This window comes from Humulus lupulus, chromosome 4 (assembly GCF_963169125.1).
Source record: "Humulus lupulus chromosome 4, drHumLupu1.1, whole genome shotgun sequence".
NCBI lineage: Eukaryota > Viridiplantae > Streptophyta > Magnoliopsida > Rosales > Cannabaceae > Humulus > Humulus lupulus.
In genome coordinates this window covers 5,543,346-5,558,725 of record NC_084796.1, presented here as the reverse complement: position 1 = coordinate 5,558,725, position 15,380 = coordinate 5,543,346, and the positions used below count along the sequence as shown (strand labels likewise).

Below are 15,380 nucleotides of genomic sequence, written 5' to 3'. Positions count from 1 at the left end.
GGACTCAATGTAAGTAGATTTAGTTTGTATTTTAATTATTGGATCGAAGAGTACAATAGGCACATGATGCTGAGAATTTTTTTGATATTTATTATTGGATAGAAGATTACGATATATAGGAGAGGGAAACAAGGTAAAGCAAAGCAATAAATTAAAACATGTTTTAATAATTTTTTATTAAATGTCGTATAATAAATAAAGAACACATGATGATCCTTAACCAATTACATAACATACTACAAATAATAATTAATTAAGCACACGCAATATGAAACACAAGTCACTGTTAAATTTAAGGTTTTAATATAAAGTACTCGACTCAAGTTCCCATAGCTTGAAAGATCCATTCACAAAATCATAGTATCCACCCCTAAGTGCTATCTTTTTCTCTTCAACTCCTCTTTGAACAAATGGATAAGAATTTAGATTCTTTAGAGACACACTCACTACTTCCTGCACATTAAATTATTCAACAATAATAATATATTAGATCGTATTGTTAAGATTAATTTAACATTCGTTGGTAAATTGGCTAATTTATTAGAATTAATTATTACCTCAGCACATATTTCACATTGTTCTTCAAATGTCAAATTTTTGTGTTCAGCTTTGACTTTCTCCTTGGCAGCTTGAGCAATGTTGACCCAATCATCAATGAAGTCACTGTAGATTTAATCAATAAGGTTAGAACAGTCACTATGATGAGTGAAAATTAGCTTGATGAACTAAATTATGAAATATTTATGTGAATAATTCAAATTATAAAAAGTTTCAATCTTACAAGGGAGCTGAACCATCTTCAGGATAAGACATAAGCCTTTTTACGCCACCACAACGACTATGTCCAATCACCAAAATATTCTCTACTTTAAGCTTTTCTACCGCATATTCAATAATTGCTCCGACGTTTGAGTATTTCAACTGTGAAATTAATTAGATAATAACAAAGATTAATAGTGAAGTAATTTATACACAATGAATTAAGATTAGGTATTTCAAAATTTGATTAAATTGTAATTAATTATTAAATAAATTACTTGGTCAAAAGTTGGAATCAAGTTGCCAATATTGCGGGCCATGAAAGCTTCTCCGAGTAGAAAATTTAAGATATGGGAAGGACTCTGTGACAGTCAGAATCCTGTGATCCGTAAGGGGAAAGACCGGGTAAGCTGTACAATCCCACACCGCCTGGGGAAGGTCAAGTATGATGATTCTAAGACTGTGTAGGTATGGGACTACACAGTTGAAGATGGCTTAAATGGATTGATGGGTACTACCTATATCAGGAAGGTGCATCTTCTTTTCGGTAGCCCATCACTTGAGAACTCCAAAGTTAAGCGTGCTTGACCTGGGGTAATCTAGGGATGGGTAACCTCCTGGGAAGTTTTCCTAGGAAGCATGTGAGTGAGGACAAAGCACGCTGAAAAGACTCGTGTTGGTTTGTAGGGCCAGTCGTCATTCTAGAAAGCAGCCATAGTGACGTGGGGCGTCACAGACTCACTCGAGAATCCGAGCATGCAAATACTAAAAACTGTTCATTTGATCAATTAAGATTGTTGACCCAGATTTTGGTCAACTGACACAGAGTCAGAATATGCTTGATGTGAATGGATGTGTAGGGAAGAACGTAATGATAAAAAGTAATAACAACACGATATTTTTATAGTGGTTCGGCCCCAGGATCTGGTAATAACCTACATCCACTTAGACTGTTATTGATATAAGAATCAAAGGAGTGATCAAAGAACAAGGGTTCAATGAGTTTCACTAACCTCTGAAGAACAATACAATATCACCAGGAGAATTACTCTAGTCTCAAATGATTCGAAAGCCAAAAGTCCCATCCTTGAGCTATCTTTTGCTATTTATAGGCTCAAGGGGGATTACAAAAGATTGTTACAGATACTCTCTCCTGAATAATCGGATATTCTGGAGATTGTATGAGTTAAATTCGGGATTTACAAAGATCTTCACAGTAATGTTACTTTGTATGCGGAACTATCGACCAGACTGTTCGTAGGTAAGACTGGGCTACTTACCTCTTCTAGTGCGTCCTCTAGTCGATACCCTAGCAGAGCTCTTCCAGGTGTCAGCCACGTGTCCAGGGATCACTTGCCACGTCATCAATGCTAATTTTTTGGATAACATTTGCCCCCCAAGTTTATTTATCACGAGCAATAAAAAAACTTTTGAGCGAACGACTCTTCGGTAACCCCACCATACGTGTCAGAACCCTTCGTGTGTTCTTGGAAAAAGTAACCTACTTCTGTCTAATCATGACTTTTCGGTTCCCCAGTAATAATTCGACGACCATTCCGCTTCCCCATACTTCGAAAAAGGGAAGCTGATGATTACACCTTTTTAATGCCACAGACAAACTTATATAATACCTTCGAAATCTTCTTTTTCTTTTTACGCACCCCATTGCCTTCTCAAGAAACCCTAAAAACCAGAGCTTTAAACTTCTCCAGACTCCGTTCTTCTGCATTTTCAAGATTCAGTTCGAGAGTTTCTTGATCTCCGAAGACCCTTTTTCCATCTCCACGATCATTTTCTTGGTAAGTTTTCGAATTCTTATACTTCAAATTTTCATGATGCATGCTTCTGTAAGTTGACTGTTTGAGTTCATCTGTTTCTGGTTTGAGACGCTTGTGAGTAGAATATTTTGTAGGCAAAAAAGGGTTACGAGTTAGTTTAATAGTCGGGATCATACTTTTAGGACGTAAAATCGAAGTAAAAATTCGATCTTTAGGCTAGTTGGAAAATAGGTTTTTTCCCGCCCTAAGGGGAGTAGAAAAAGCTTTTTTGAATTTTTTTTTACTTTCACCCTTTGATCCGTTTTTCAAACTGTTCGTGCGGAAAAATTTAGCTTTTTGTTAGAATGTTGCTGTATAAAGGCTTGGCTTTTATACTCGACCAGCGTTATTCTAAAAAGCCTTTAAAAATTCTTCATCCTCACCTCCCCATTTTTCTGTTTGCAGACATTGATGCCAGATTTGTGGGGAGGTGAACGGCCCATCGACGACGATCTTCTCGCCCAGCTGCTCGAAGGTGAAGAACAACCGGCCGATCGAGTCCACGAGATTCCTTTCTCACGATCCTCTACCAGACCTCGTCCTTCTCCTCCTCAAATGGCCCGTTCCAAATCTGTAGGCAAGAAAAGACCTGAGTTTGAAAACAGTCCAAATTCTCCTGCCCAGCCTGATTCGCAGGCTAGGGATCCCTTGACCAGCGGTCGAGACAATCTTGTTCCTGACCCTAACATCCAAATTAGAGCCCGCCTTCACCATCAGAATCAGCTTGATGTCGAGTGGTATACCTCCCCGACCAGTGTAGTGACCCTTCGGATGGTTTCTAACTATTTCAGGAAGTATCCCCTCACAGGGGTCACCATCAAACTTCCCGCCGCAGACCAAAGGGCTAACCTTCCCAGAGTTATATACAGTGCCTGGTCTTGGTATCACATAGAGGCGGGGGCTTTCCTCCCTCTACATCCTTTTTATCAGGGGGTGGCAAATTATTTCGACGTCGCCCCCTTCCAAATTACTCCAAACGGATATAGAATGCTGGCCGCACTATATTTCTTGTACAAACATAAAAAATGGCCAGAACCTACTCCCCACGAGATCAATTATCTTTTCGACCTCAAATCCAACCCGCAACAATATGGAACAGGCTTCTTCTACTTCTGTCACCAGGAGACAAACCGGACATTCCTGAGTGACACTACGCACATATCTAACGTGGGGCAATACAGTAAGGAGTGCTTCCTTACTCCGGACATAACCAGCAACAACCTGGCCTTCGCTCGAGGAGGTAAGTACCGTCTTTGACTGGTCGTAATCAAGGTGTTTCCTTTCATTTTTCTCAAACTGCACTTTGTCTATCAGGCCCATGGTTACATCCGACCCCAACACCAGACATGGTGTTGAGGTCCAATAGATTGGCCAGGATGACAGACGCAGAAAAAAGTGTCAAGGCCCTAGTTACCGATGAAAACTTGAGGCTGTCTGGCCTCCTGGCTCCTCGCCATGAAACAAGAGGGTCCGTGGTAGACGATGCCAGTGCCGAGAAGGTTCCCGAGCAGCAACCTCCCGCGTCCCCTCATCAGAGGAGGCCAACGGGGGTTACAATCAGGGAGCCCACGGGCAATCCTTCCGCAGAAAGGCCTTCTGCTCCTCAAGGCAAGGGGAAACATAAGGCCAAAGAGCCAGTTGTGGACCTAGGGGAATCCTCTGATGAAAATGGTAAAGTTATTTTGCTTTTAAATAGCTTGCCAATTCCCTGTCATTTGTTTGACGGGGAGGGCAACTTTACATATACTCCAAATTTAGGGCCAGACTTCTTCATGCCAGATAATGAGTGTGTGACTAATAGAGTCAATAGTATAACGACCAGTAGTTGTAGCTCGGGTATTAACTTTGTGACCTTCTTTTTCGTTTTGATAGAGAGTCTTCATCTGCTTTTATCTTTACCCTTTTCATGTTTTTACTTGTGTGCATATATGGCCACTCCCAATGTCTTCGACCTATACCAGACTGAGGAGGAAGAGGAAGTTCCTCAGCTTCGGAGGAAGAGGAAGTTCCTCAGCTTCGGAGGAAGTCGTCTCGGAGGCAAACTGGCGAGACGAGCCAGGATCCTGCAAAAAAGAGTCGAACAGAGGACCCTCCTAGAGACGTGCCTGCTGGACAAACTTCTGCTCATCCTCCGGCCCCTCCTGAGAAGGAGACTCCCCCTGCCCCAATGAACCCTCCTCCGGCTGCGCCCAGAAAGGAACAAGACAAACGGGAGGAAACTCTTGGGGCCAAACTCTCGAGCCGTGCCATATGAGCAGCCAAAGACCGCATTGCGTACATCGGGAAAAACGACCGCGTCAAGGATGCAATGGTTGAGGCAGAAAATATGACGGTCGACCTAGTTCTGAATAGGACCCTGAATGAAATAGCCAGCGTAAGTACTTATTTATCTTTTTGGCTTCAGTCTTTTAGTCCTTGCCACAGGTTCTAACTTTTATCCTCTGTCCTCAGGCTTTGCTGTCTGCCACCACTGCTCGCACACGTACCCAAGCCACCATCGAACAGGCGAGGGAAAAGGCCATTGAGAGGTATCAGGTGAAAGCAGCAGAGGAGCTTTCGGTTGCAGAGGCCAGGCATACTAAGGAGTTGGAGGCGATGGCTCAACAGAGGGATGCTGCGGTGACCAAGTTGTCGGAGGCTGAAGCAGCAAAGGCAGCTGCGATAAAGTCGAGGCAGGAGTATCAAGATGCCAGCCGAACCCATCTTCGCGAAGTCAAGAGATTGGAAGAGGTGCTTAAGCCCAAGGACGAGGCCATCGCCATTCTTGAGGGCAAAGTAAAGCAGCTGGAACTCGACAACTCCAAAAATCTGGAAAGGTATAAGAGGACGACGCTCCGATGTTTCTACAACTTCTGGAAACACAATCAGGGAGCCGACTTCAGCTATCTTTCAGAGGATGTCAGGGTTTTCGAGCTGGCTCGCTGCACTGCCCAACTGGCTGAAGAGGAGGCAAGAGCGAGGATCCCTGCTTCCCCAAGCATCGCTGGCGTAGACGAAGAAGGGGCTGCTGAGGATGCTGTCAACCAGAATGCTGCTAAGGACCCTCCTGCTCCCAATGCCTCTTGAGCTTTTTCATTTATTTTTTCTTTTGATCACATGACCCACGGGTCGTGATGTAAAGACAATACTTTCATTTTAAACTTTGCTACACGGGCAATAAATCTTTTCTTTTATTTGAACAGTTACATCCAAGCAGTGATGCTTGCGGTGTAAAAGATTGCATGATGCTATAACATTTTCATTTATTATAACATTTGTCCGTATGACCGAACTTAGCATAGTACTTTGGCATGATTTAACAAAATATAAATTTTGAAAAATACTCTAAGTACCTTAGCATGCTTTCACTTATTTTGTTCATGTGTTTACATACCTCCTGGTATGCTTTGCTATCGATGTGCCTTATATGCCCCCCCAAGTGATTGAGGAGCTTTAGGTCCTTGGTCACTTGCCTTGACCACGACCTGTTCGAACATTCCTGTTCGGGTGAAAAAATAATACTTGCAATACAGCAAAACAACACACATAATGAACAAATACTTGTAAATATAAATTCACAAAGGTTGGCAAGAGTGACTGGCTGCGCACAGTCCCTTATAATCTCGTATTTAAAAATGGACTAAACATGTCTTTACGAGTGATTCTGAAATAGAATCTTACATATACGAGTGGTTAGCCATACAGCGTGGCTAACCCTCTTTGCTAAACTTGTAAAAAGTAAGATTTAATACAAGCCAGTCCTTTAAAAAGGATTGTTCACTGATAGTACTTGCGCAGGTGTTCTCCATTCCAATAACGTGGAATGGGATCTCCGTTTAAGCGTGCATGTTTGTAGGTGCCCGGATGAAGGACTTCTTCAATCTGGTAAGGTCCTTCCCAATTAGGTCCGAGCACTCCAGCAGTAGGGTCACGGGTATTTAAGAAAACTCGTCGTAGCACCAAATCTCCGACGTTGAATTTTCTTTCTTTAACTTTGGAGTTAAAGTACCGGGCGACTTTTTGTTGGTATGCAGGAACTCGGAGTTGGACTTTCTCCCGTATCTCGTCAATTGAGTCTAGAGATTCCATCATCAGTTGGCTGTTCTGGTCTTGGTCGTATGTTAATCGTCGATGTGAGGGGGGATCTAATTCGACAGGCAACATCGCCTCATATCCGTAGGCCAAGGAAAATGGGGTATGTCCTATCGCTGTTCGGTGAGACGTTCTATACGACCAGAGGATTTCAGGAAATTGCTCTGGCCACGCTCCCTTAGCTTCTTCAAGCCTCTTCTTTAGGGTGTCTTTAAGAGTTTTATTCACGGCTTCGATCTGTCCATTCGCCTGAGGGTGTGCAACTTAAGAAAAGCTTTTAATGACTCCATGTCTTTCGCAGAAATCGGTGAATAAATCGCTGTCAAATTGGGTTCCGTTGTCTGAAACTATCTTTCTAGGCAAACCATATCGACAGACAATGTTCTTGATAACAAAGTCAAGGACTTTCTTGGTCATGATGGTAGCGAGCGGTTCAGCTTCGGCCCATTTGGTGAAGTAATCGACTGCTACGACTGCGTACTTTACTCCGCCTTTCCCTGTAGGCAGGGATCCAATCAAATCTATCCCCCATACTGCAAAAGGCCACGGACTTTGCATCTGTTTCAATTCGTTTGGAGCTGCTCGCGGAATCTTGGAGAATCTTTGTCATTTATCGCATCTTCGTACAAACTCCATCGAATCCTCGTTCATAGTTGGCCAGAAGTAGCCTTGCCTCAGAATCTTCTTTGCCAAACTCTACCCCCCAGCGTGATCCCCGCAGAAGCCTTCATGCACCTCTTTCATGAGTTCATTAGCTTTTTCTGGTGTAACGCATCTGAGTAGTGGCAAGGAATATCCTCTTCGGTACATAACACCATCGAACAGTATGTACCTAGCGGCTTGCCTTTGTAGAGTTCTGGCTTTGTTTCTATCTGTTGGTAGCGTACCATTTGTCAGATACTCCAAATAAGGTGCCATCCATGTATCTTCCATTCGAATCTCCATACTGGATTCGACCGCTTGTATGCTTGGCTTACTTAGTCTTTCTATTGGCACAATGTTCAAAGTGTCAGCATCCTTCGCGCTCGCGAGTTTGGCTAAGGCATCTGTGTTTGCATTCTGATCTCACGAAATATCCTGGAGGGTGTGTTTAGTGAACTGGGCTAGCAGGTCTTTTGTTTTATTTAAGTAGGCCACCATTTTTAAGCCTCGCGCTTGATATTCTCCTAGGACTTGATTCACCACCAGCTGTGAATCACTGTAGATATCAAGCGTCTTTATGCTCATATCTTTTGCCATTCTTAATCTAGCGAGGAGTGCTTCGTATTCCGCTTCATTATTTGACGCGGTGAAATCGAACCTGATGGCGTAGTGAAATCGATGCCCTTCCGGCGTTATCAATATCACTCCTGCTCCAGCGTGGGATTCGTTGGATGACCCATCCGTGAATAACTTCCACGAAGGAGCTTTGTCTTGAGGCTCAGGCGCTTTAGGCTGTTCGCACTGTTCACTGTCTGGGAGTTCGGTGAACTCTGCAATAAGGTCAGCCAAAACTTGTCCCTTGACTGCTGCTCGCGGTGAATAAGTTATGTCGAACTGCCCTAATTCGACTGCCCATTTTAATAATCGCCCAGCCACCTCTGGTTTTTGGAGGACTTGCCGAAGGGGCTGGTTAGTTAGAGCTGTAATAGGATGGGCTTGAAAGTAGGGGCGTAGCTTCCTAGAGGCCAAGATTAAGCAATATGCTAACCTCTCGATTGGTGGATATCTCAATTCTGCCCCGATCAGTCTCTTGCTGACATAGTATAAATCAACACTGGAGCGCATGAAATTGTCCGTTAAGGACTTGGAGCCATGCAACCAAACGATATACGGTTTCTCTGGAGAAGGACTCACCCCCGCCGGATTGATCAAACTGCCAGTGACGACAGGTACAACGCCTGCAACAAGGACATTACTCGCCACTTTTATAGTGGTCGATTGTCCTTCGGCGTACAATGTTGTTATTGGAAGGCCTATATTGGTTGATCTACGGGCTTTCATCTCTATGTGGCACTTGGCCATGAAGTTCCCAACAAACGCGGGGGTAGGATGCGTGTTGGGGAACCAGAGGGAAGCCAAGGAGTGCTACAACGCCTCAATCACAAAGGAAAAGAATGGAACGTCGAAGAGCACTACCTCAGATAGGTTGCAGATGGCAGTAGATACACAAGCCCAATCCGGTGATGATTTATACAGGATATTCACTGAACTTCCTGTATCGACCATTACCCTCTTCACCATCATGTTGGCCATCTGGATGTCCACGACCAGCGGATCGGAATGTGGGAACCGGACGTGTTGGGCATCGACATCAGAGAAGGTTATCTCACCTTCCTCTGACTGAGCCTTTTTTGGTGCACGGTCCTCCACAGTCATCATCTCGATGTCCTGGTCGTGGCGCAGAGTCCGAGCATATCGTTCCCTGGCCTTTCCGCTATTTCCCGCGAGGTGCGGGCCTCCACAGATGGTTAAGAGTGTGCCAGTCACGGGGGCAGGCTGTAAGGGTGACGAGCATTGGCGCGCGGGCGCCTGCTCGTTGCTACCTGGAGCCTCTCGTTGGGAATTTCCCGAGGCCCGTACATACCTTCTCAAGTGTCCTTGTCTAATAAGGAACTCGATCTCGTCTTTTAACTGGTTGCATTCATTGGTGTCATGTCCGTAGTCGTTATGATAACGACAGAACTTGGTAACGTCCCTTTTCGAAATATCCTATCGAATGGGGCCAGTTTTTTTATAAGGCACACTAGAACTTGTGGCCTGATAAACCTCTCCCCGAGACTCGACGAGGGCAGTGTAGTTAGTGAACCGAGGTTCATAACGATTACCCTTGGCTCGTTTATTGTCGGAGGTGGAAGGCTCGTTATACGACCGTTTTCCACCATTCTTGCCATTGCCATTGCCATTGCCATTAGGTTTGGAACCATTGGCGGCTTTGGCGGGTTCGGAAGCCTTCTTATCCTTGCTTGAGGGCTTTCCATCGTCAGCAATGGCTTCTTCGAGCTTGATGTAGCGATCAGCCCGGTCCAAAAATTCTTGGGTAGTTCTCACTCCTTCCTTTCAGAGACTTTTCCAGAGGGGAGAACGACGTTTAAACCCTGCGGTAATGGCCATCATTTTTCCTTCTTCCCCTATCGTTTTTGCTCCAGCCTCCGCTCGCATAAAGCGCTGGATGTAGTCCTTTACTGACTCTCCATCTTGCTGGCGAATTTCAACCAGCTGGTTTGCTTCGGTCGGATGCACACAACCTGCATAGAACTGTTCGTAAAACTCCCTTACGAACATCTCCCAGGAAACTATGCTTGCGGGAGGGAACTTAAAAAACCATTCCTGCGCGGCTTCAGAAAGTGTTGCAGGGAAGATCCTGCACCGAGCGTCTTCGGACACTTTCTAAATGTCCATTTGGATTTCAAACTTGTTGACATGAGACACTAGGTCTCCATACCCGTCAAAGTTTGGGAGTGTAGGCATTTTGAACTTGTTTGGAGTTTCGGCATTAGCTATCCTCTGTACGAAAGGAGTGTCTTTCCTCCTATCGTGGTCGATATAAGATGTCCTTCCCCCGACCAACTGTTGCACTGCTTGGATGAGGGCGTCTATCTGGGCCTGTACAGCGGCAGGAATTGCTGTGGCCTCTGTTGCTGGGGGGACGTTCTCGCCATGCCGCTCACGGCGATCGTTGAGTACGTCACGCAAATCTTCGTCTCTTCTCCGTTGCTCGCTACCCCCGGCATCCCGTCTATCGGGTTGGTCATCTTGAGGTACCTGGCTCCTGCCTTTACCTCTTTCTTCATTCCTTCGGCCAGCGTTTCCCTTGCCTGAGTCAGCCTCATTATACCGATGCCCATCTCTAAACCTTGATTGGCTATGGTGGGACTGACTGTTCCCCCGATTTCCGTCTCTGGCTGAAATGTTCCAAACGTTAGAGGGTGGCCTGCGCTGGTCGTGGTGTCCCCGTGCATTATCATGTCGTGGGGGGCCCCGGACCGCAGAGCCTAACTCTGAGTCCCTCCTGTTACCAGGGGGATACTGACCTCTGTTCGGTAGGTTTGGCTCGTCGCCCCTACGGCGTCTAGGAATACGAGGCTGATGCTCGACCCTATTCTGCCTCTGTTGCGGGGGATTGCCGCGACCAGCTTGGGATGGTGGCTGCGCCTCAGGGTCCAGCAGGACATCGTCATGGGGCGCTTGAGGCTGCTCGGGTCTTTGTGGACTCGAAGGCTGGATTGGTGGGCTGGGATTAGGACCCCTCTAGGGTGGCCCATTGATAGGTTGATCAGGCTGCGAAACAGGTGCGGCCTGATTCCTTGCCAGCTGCAAGGCCGCCTCGAGGGCTGCCATGGCTTTGCTCTGGCGGCAGTCCATCTCCGCTTGCCTTTCGCTTAATTCCGTGCGCTGCCGTTCAATCTCCTGCTGCTGCCGCGCCACAACTCCGGCAGCAGTCTCTTGACTGGCTTTCAGACTAGCCAGCTCTTCCTGCAACGCCCCAAGGGTACTCTTCAGCGTTGCATCATCTATTTCTTCCTCCTCAAAATCCAGATGTGGCTCATCCTCCACCATGCTTGCAGGGGGAGGAGGAGGTGGATTTGATGGTGCAGCAGCGGCCGCCTGTCCAGCTTTCCTTCCAGTTTTCGCCATTAGTTTTCTCAGCAATGATAAATCAAGCTCTCAATGAAAGCACCAGAATGTTGACCCAGATTTTGGTCAACTGACACGGAGTCAGAATATGCTTGATGTGAATGGATGTGTAGGGAAGAACGTAATGATAAAAAGTAATAACAGCACGATATTTTTATAGTGGTTCGGTCCCAGGATCTGGTAATAACCTACGTCCACTTAGACTGTTCTTGATATAAGAATCAAAGGAGTGATCAAAGAACAAGGGTTCAATGAGTTTCACTAACCTCTGAAGAACAATACTGTAACGCCCTGGCTACCCCAGAACAGTTACAGTGAACGGTGGACCAAAAATTTGACTCGTTACCTGAGTCCTTTGGTCAAAAATGTGCTCTAAGTGTAATTAACAGGCTAAGGTATAAAACCATTAAAAAGGAAATGGAGATTTTATTACAAACTGCTCTACAGAGCTAAACAAAACATTTACAAGTGGTTCTCAGTACAAAATGGTCACTATAGTTGTAAAGTTACAATCCCGCCGACCTAAGCGGCAAAATAGGGTAAACCCCCTAGTCCCTCTGAGAACTCCTTGGCCGTGGTGGTCAAGCGGCCGCATATGTACACAACACCACATCAGCTCTCCACTCAAGGCTAGGTGAGCTTTTCTTTCCCTTTACCTGCACCACATAGCACCCATGAGCCAAAGCCCAGCAAGAAAACATAACACTATTCATAAAAATTATCAAATGATTATCATTATAATCACACTGAGCAGTAAGCTTTAAACAAATGAGTGAACATCACATGAGGTCCTGATAAACCACACTGAGTGACTGACAGACAAGCCACTAATTCAAATGAAAGAGTGGCTGATAGGTAAGCCACTAGCCTTCAACAGGTTCTGGTAACCGTATTGAGTGACTGCCATGCATGTCACTAATTCAAGTGGGAGAGTGGCTGCTAAGTAAGCCACTAGCCTCCAAGCGCTTATTTCATTCGTCGACCCTCGGGGTCGGTCTGGCATTAATGCTCTTTGAGTCATTCAATGCTGATAATCAATCAGATCAAATGTTGTTGGCTTGCGTGACACATGCCAAGGCCGTCTCGACTAATGAGTCATCTCAACGTGATCAGTGCCCAGTACCACTGCTGAACCTGACTAATAAGTCACAGCTTCACAGCTGATACTAGCACCTTTTCCAAACCTGACTAATAAGTCAGTACCATGCACAAATGAGCAACATATGCTAAGCATTCTATATTCAATCCATGTCCATATTCTCACAATCACATGCCTCATGAACATCCATGCATGTCACACTTGGGGTGCAGTTCTCTTACCTTTGATTCGAGCTAGAATGAACAAAAGAACGACCCTTGAGAACGGTTTAGCTTTTAGTCCTTTAGTGGTTACCTAATCACAACACATATGGGATACCATCAATAATCAAGATAATCAAGGCTCTCAAACCATTATCTAGCCTCCAAGAGATCAATCCAAACTAATCCAAATAGCAAGGACACTCCCGAGGCCTAAAACTAGGTTCCTGGGGTCAAAACGAGCAAACAGGGCGAAAACAGGGCAAGGGCTGCGGCCCTAGCACCTTGGGCCGCGGCCCCCAGAATTTCCAGAGGCAAGCGCCGCGGCGCCCCACACAAGGGCCGCGGCGCCCAGCGAAACAGAAAGGCCACCTGCTTCATCAAAGAAGGGCCGCGGCGCCACAAGAACAGGGTCGCGGCGCTCCACCCTGGGCCATTCCCAACCACGTTTATAACACTTCAAAGCCTCCAAAATCATCCCTAAACATTCCCCAATCATCAAATCAAAGTTCCCAAGTTTCCCCATACATCAAAACCCTCAAAACCCAAGGCTCGAATGAACCGAAAACTCAACAATTCACAAAATCAATTCAAAGCTTAGAAACTCGGAAAAACTCAAAACTTAAACTTCGATTACCTTCAATTGGGTTGTTTTCCGTCGAATCCTTCGGTTAAGAAGCTTCTAATCTTCCCTAGGATCGCTATGCCTCGATCCTCACTCGATTCCGACTTCTAGAACTCAAGATTTCGTCAAAAAGGCTTAAACGGTAAAACGGACTTTGAAAAGGAAGAACGGAAGGTTTTCTTATCGTATGTTCTATCTGATAAGCTACTTCAAACTTAAGTAACCTAAAAAAAAACCTAATGCTTGGGGTCCCGAAAACACCCCCGGGGACATTATAGTCAAAACCTCCAAAATTTCACCCTGATCTCAAATATTCCCAATTTATCATCAAATGAACATTTCTATTACCCCAAAATTGACCACGTTATGGTAAAACCGCTAATCTACTAAAAATAACCGTCTCATGTTGCTTAGCTCGAATATATCTCCATAATAATGGAATCTCATTCACAAATCAAGTTATGCACCCAAATACACAAATTACCCTCAACGGCCAAATTATCATCACACCCCTGTAATGAGAAATATGGACTCACATGCATACATTTCACATCATATCATAATATAATCAACATATACATGCATTTAATCAATTAACAACATAATTAAGCAAGTATGGCCCTCCCGGCCAACTATTCATGCCGTTAAACACATCGGTGAATTCGGGGCATTACAAATACAATATCACCAGGAGAATTACTCTAGTCTCAAATGATTCGAAAGCCAAAAGTCCCCTCCTTGAGCTATCTTTTGCTATCTATAGGCTCAAGGGGGATTACAAAGGATTGTTACAGATACTCTCTCCTGAATTATCGGATATTCCGGAGATTGTATGAGTTAAATTCGGGATTTACAAAGATCTTCACAGTAATGTAACTTTGTATGCGGAACTATCGACCAGACTGGTCGCAGATAAGACTGGGCTGCTTACCTCTTCTAGTGCATCCTCTGGTCGATACCCTAGCAGAGCTCTTCCAGGTGTCAGCCACGTGTCCAGGGATCACTTGCCACGTCATCAATGCTAATTTTTTGGATAACAAAGATGAATTAAATATAAATCAACAAATATATATTAAAATAAAAGAGAGATATGCGGATGTGGATGTGTATTTGTTTTTCTTCTCTTCCACACAAAAAATGCATGTATTTAATTAGGGTATGCGAACGTACCTTAGGATGTTGGGTTGCGGCAAGTTCATTAAACAAGCATGGGTACTTGCTGCAATATCATCGCATCAAATAATTAGGCAAGTGTTTTTTTAATTATAACTTCTAACATCGTAAATGATATAATTACAAATAATATATATAAATATGTTGTTTTTATATATTCGCTCTTACTGAAATTTATCGAAGAGAAAATGCTTAAAACCATGAACAATTTTCTGAACAGGATCAAAGTAACAATCATTGGGATCATGCTCAGGTTGCACTTTGTCAAAGCTTTCATCTTCATCGCTTTCGCTTTCGGCCTTCTCACTATTCAATCAATTTTATAATATAATAATTATTATATATAAAGCTACATATTCATTGTAAATATATATATATATCCAAAATCACAAATAATATCTAGTAAATATTAATTAATTACCTGATGATCATTGGATTATTAAAAGCATTTTTTCTTGTAGTGGGTTGCTCATCCTCCCGAGCTCGGGAGTTACTGTTCTAGGCAGGTGGTGTAGCTGCTACCCTTTGGCTGGTGGAAGCCTAGTTGGGATTTCAGATTCTTACGTATTTTCCAAAATAACCCCTCGAGATCAATCCTTCGATCTTGTCTTTTAACTGTCGACGCTCATCGGTTGAAAGCCCGATATCCCGGTGAAATCTACAGTATTTACTAGAATCTCTCTTTGCTTTTGGATTCCTCATTGCGTCAGGTCATCTGAATGGGACCTGGTTTTCATTAACCAGGTAGATGTTCTCCCGAGACTCATTGAGCTCAGTATACACTTTGTATACAGAGAAGTATCTTTCCCCTTTCTTTTTCTTTCCTCCATCTGCCTCGGGATTATTCCCTTCGTTTTTCTTCCTTTTAGAAGGGTTTTCCCTGGGGGGTTTCAAAGTCGACGGGTCTATCGAGGTCAAAGCAGAGTTCGCGTTTGTCGTTGTAATTATGGGCTAGGAGGTCATGTTCAACGTTGACCTCGCCTCTTATACATTGACAAACCTCTGGGCTTGTCGATTAA

The 15,380-nt window shown here is 44.4% G+C and overlaps 1 protein-coding gene across 1 annotated transcript; it reads right to left on the bottom strand.

The window, feature by feature from the left end:
- Positions 1-300: 300 nt before the first annotated feature.
- Positions 301-14,793, bottom strand: LOC133831801 (carbonic anhydrase, chloroplastic-like). Its single transcript, XM_062262214.1, has 7 exons — positions 14,783-14,793; positions 14,530-14,667; positions 14,359-14,407; positions 1,038-1,121; positions 782-921; positions 558-663; positions 301-453 (listed from the first exon to the last, which is right to left on the bottom strand). The coding sequence occupies exons 1-7, from the start codon at positions 14,791-14,793 to the stop codon at positions 301-303; spliced, it is 681 nt and encodes a 226-aa protein (XP_062118198.1).
- Between the last annotated feature and the right edge of the window lie 587 nt (positions 14,794-15,380).

Bases quoted from the DNA above. Each gene is read 5' to 3' on its own strand.
- LOC133831801 (XM_062262214.1), bottom strand. The intron at 1,122-14,358 runs GTACGTTCGCAT...TGACTGTCACAG, and splicing joins CCGCAACCCAACATCCTAAG to AGTCCTTCCCATATCTTAAA. The intron at 664-781 runs GTAAGATTGAAA...TTAAATCTACAG, and splicing joins GAAGATGGTTCAGCTCCCTT to TGACTTCATTGATGATTGGG.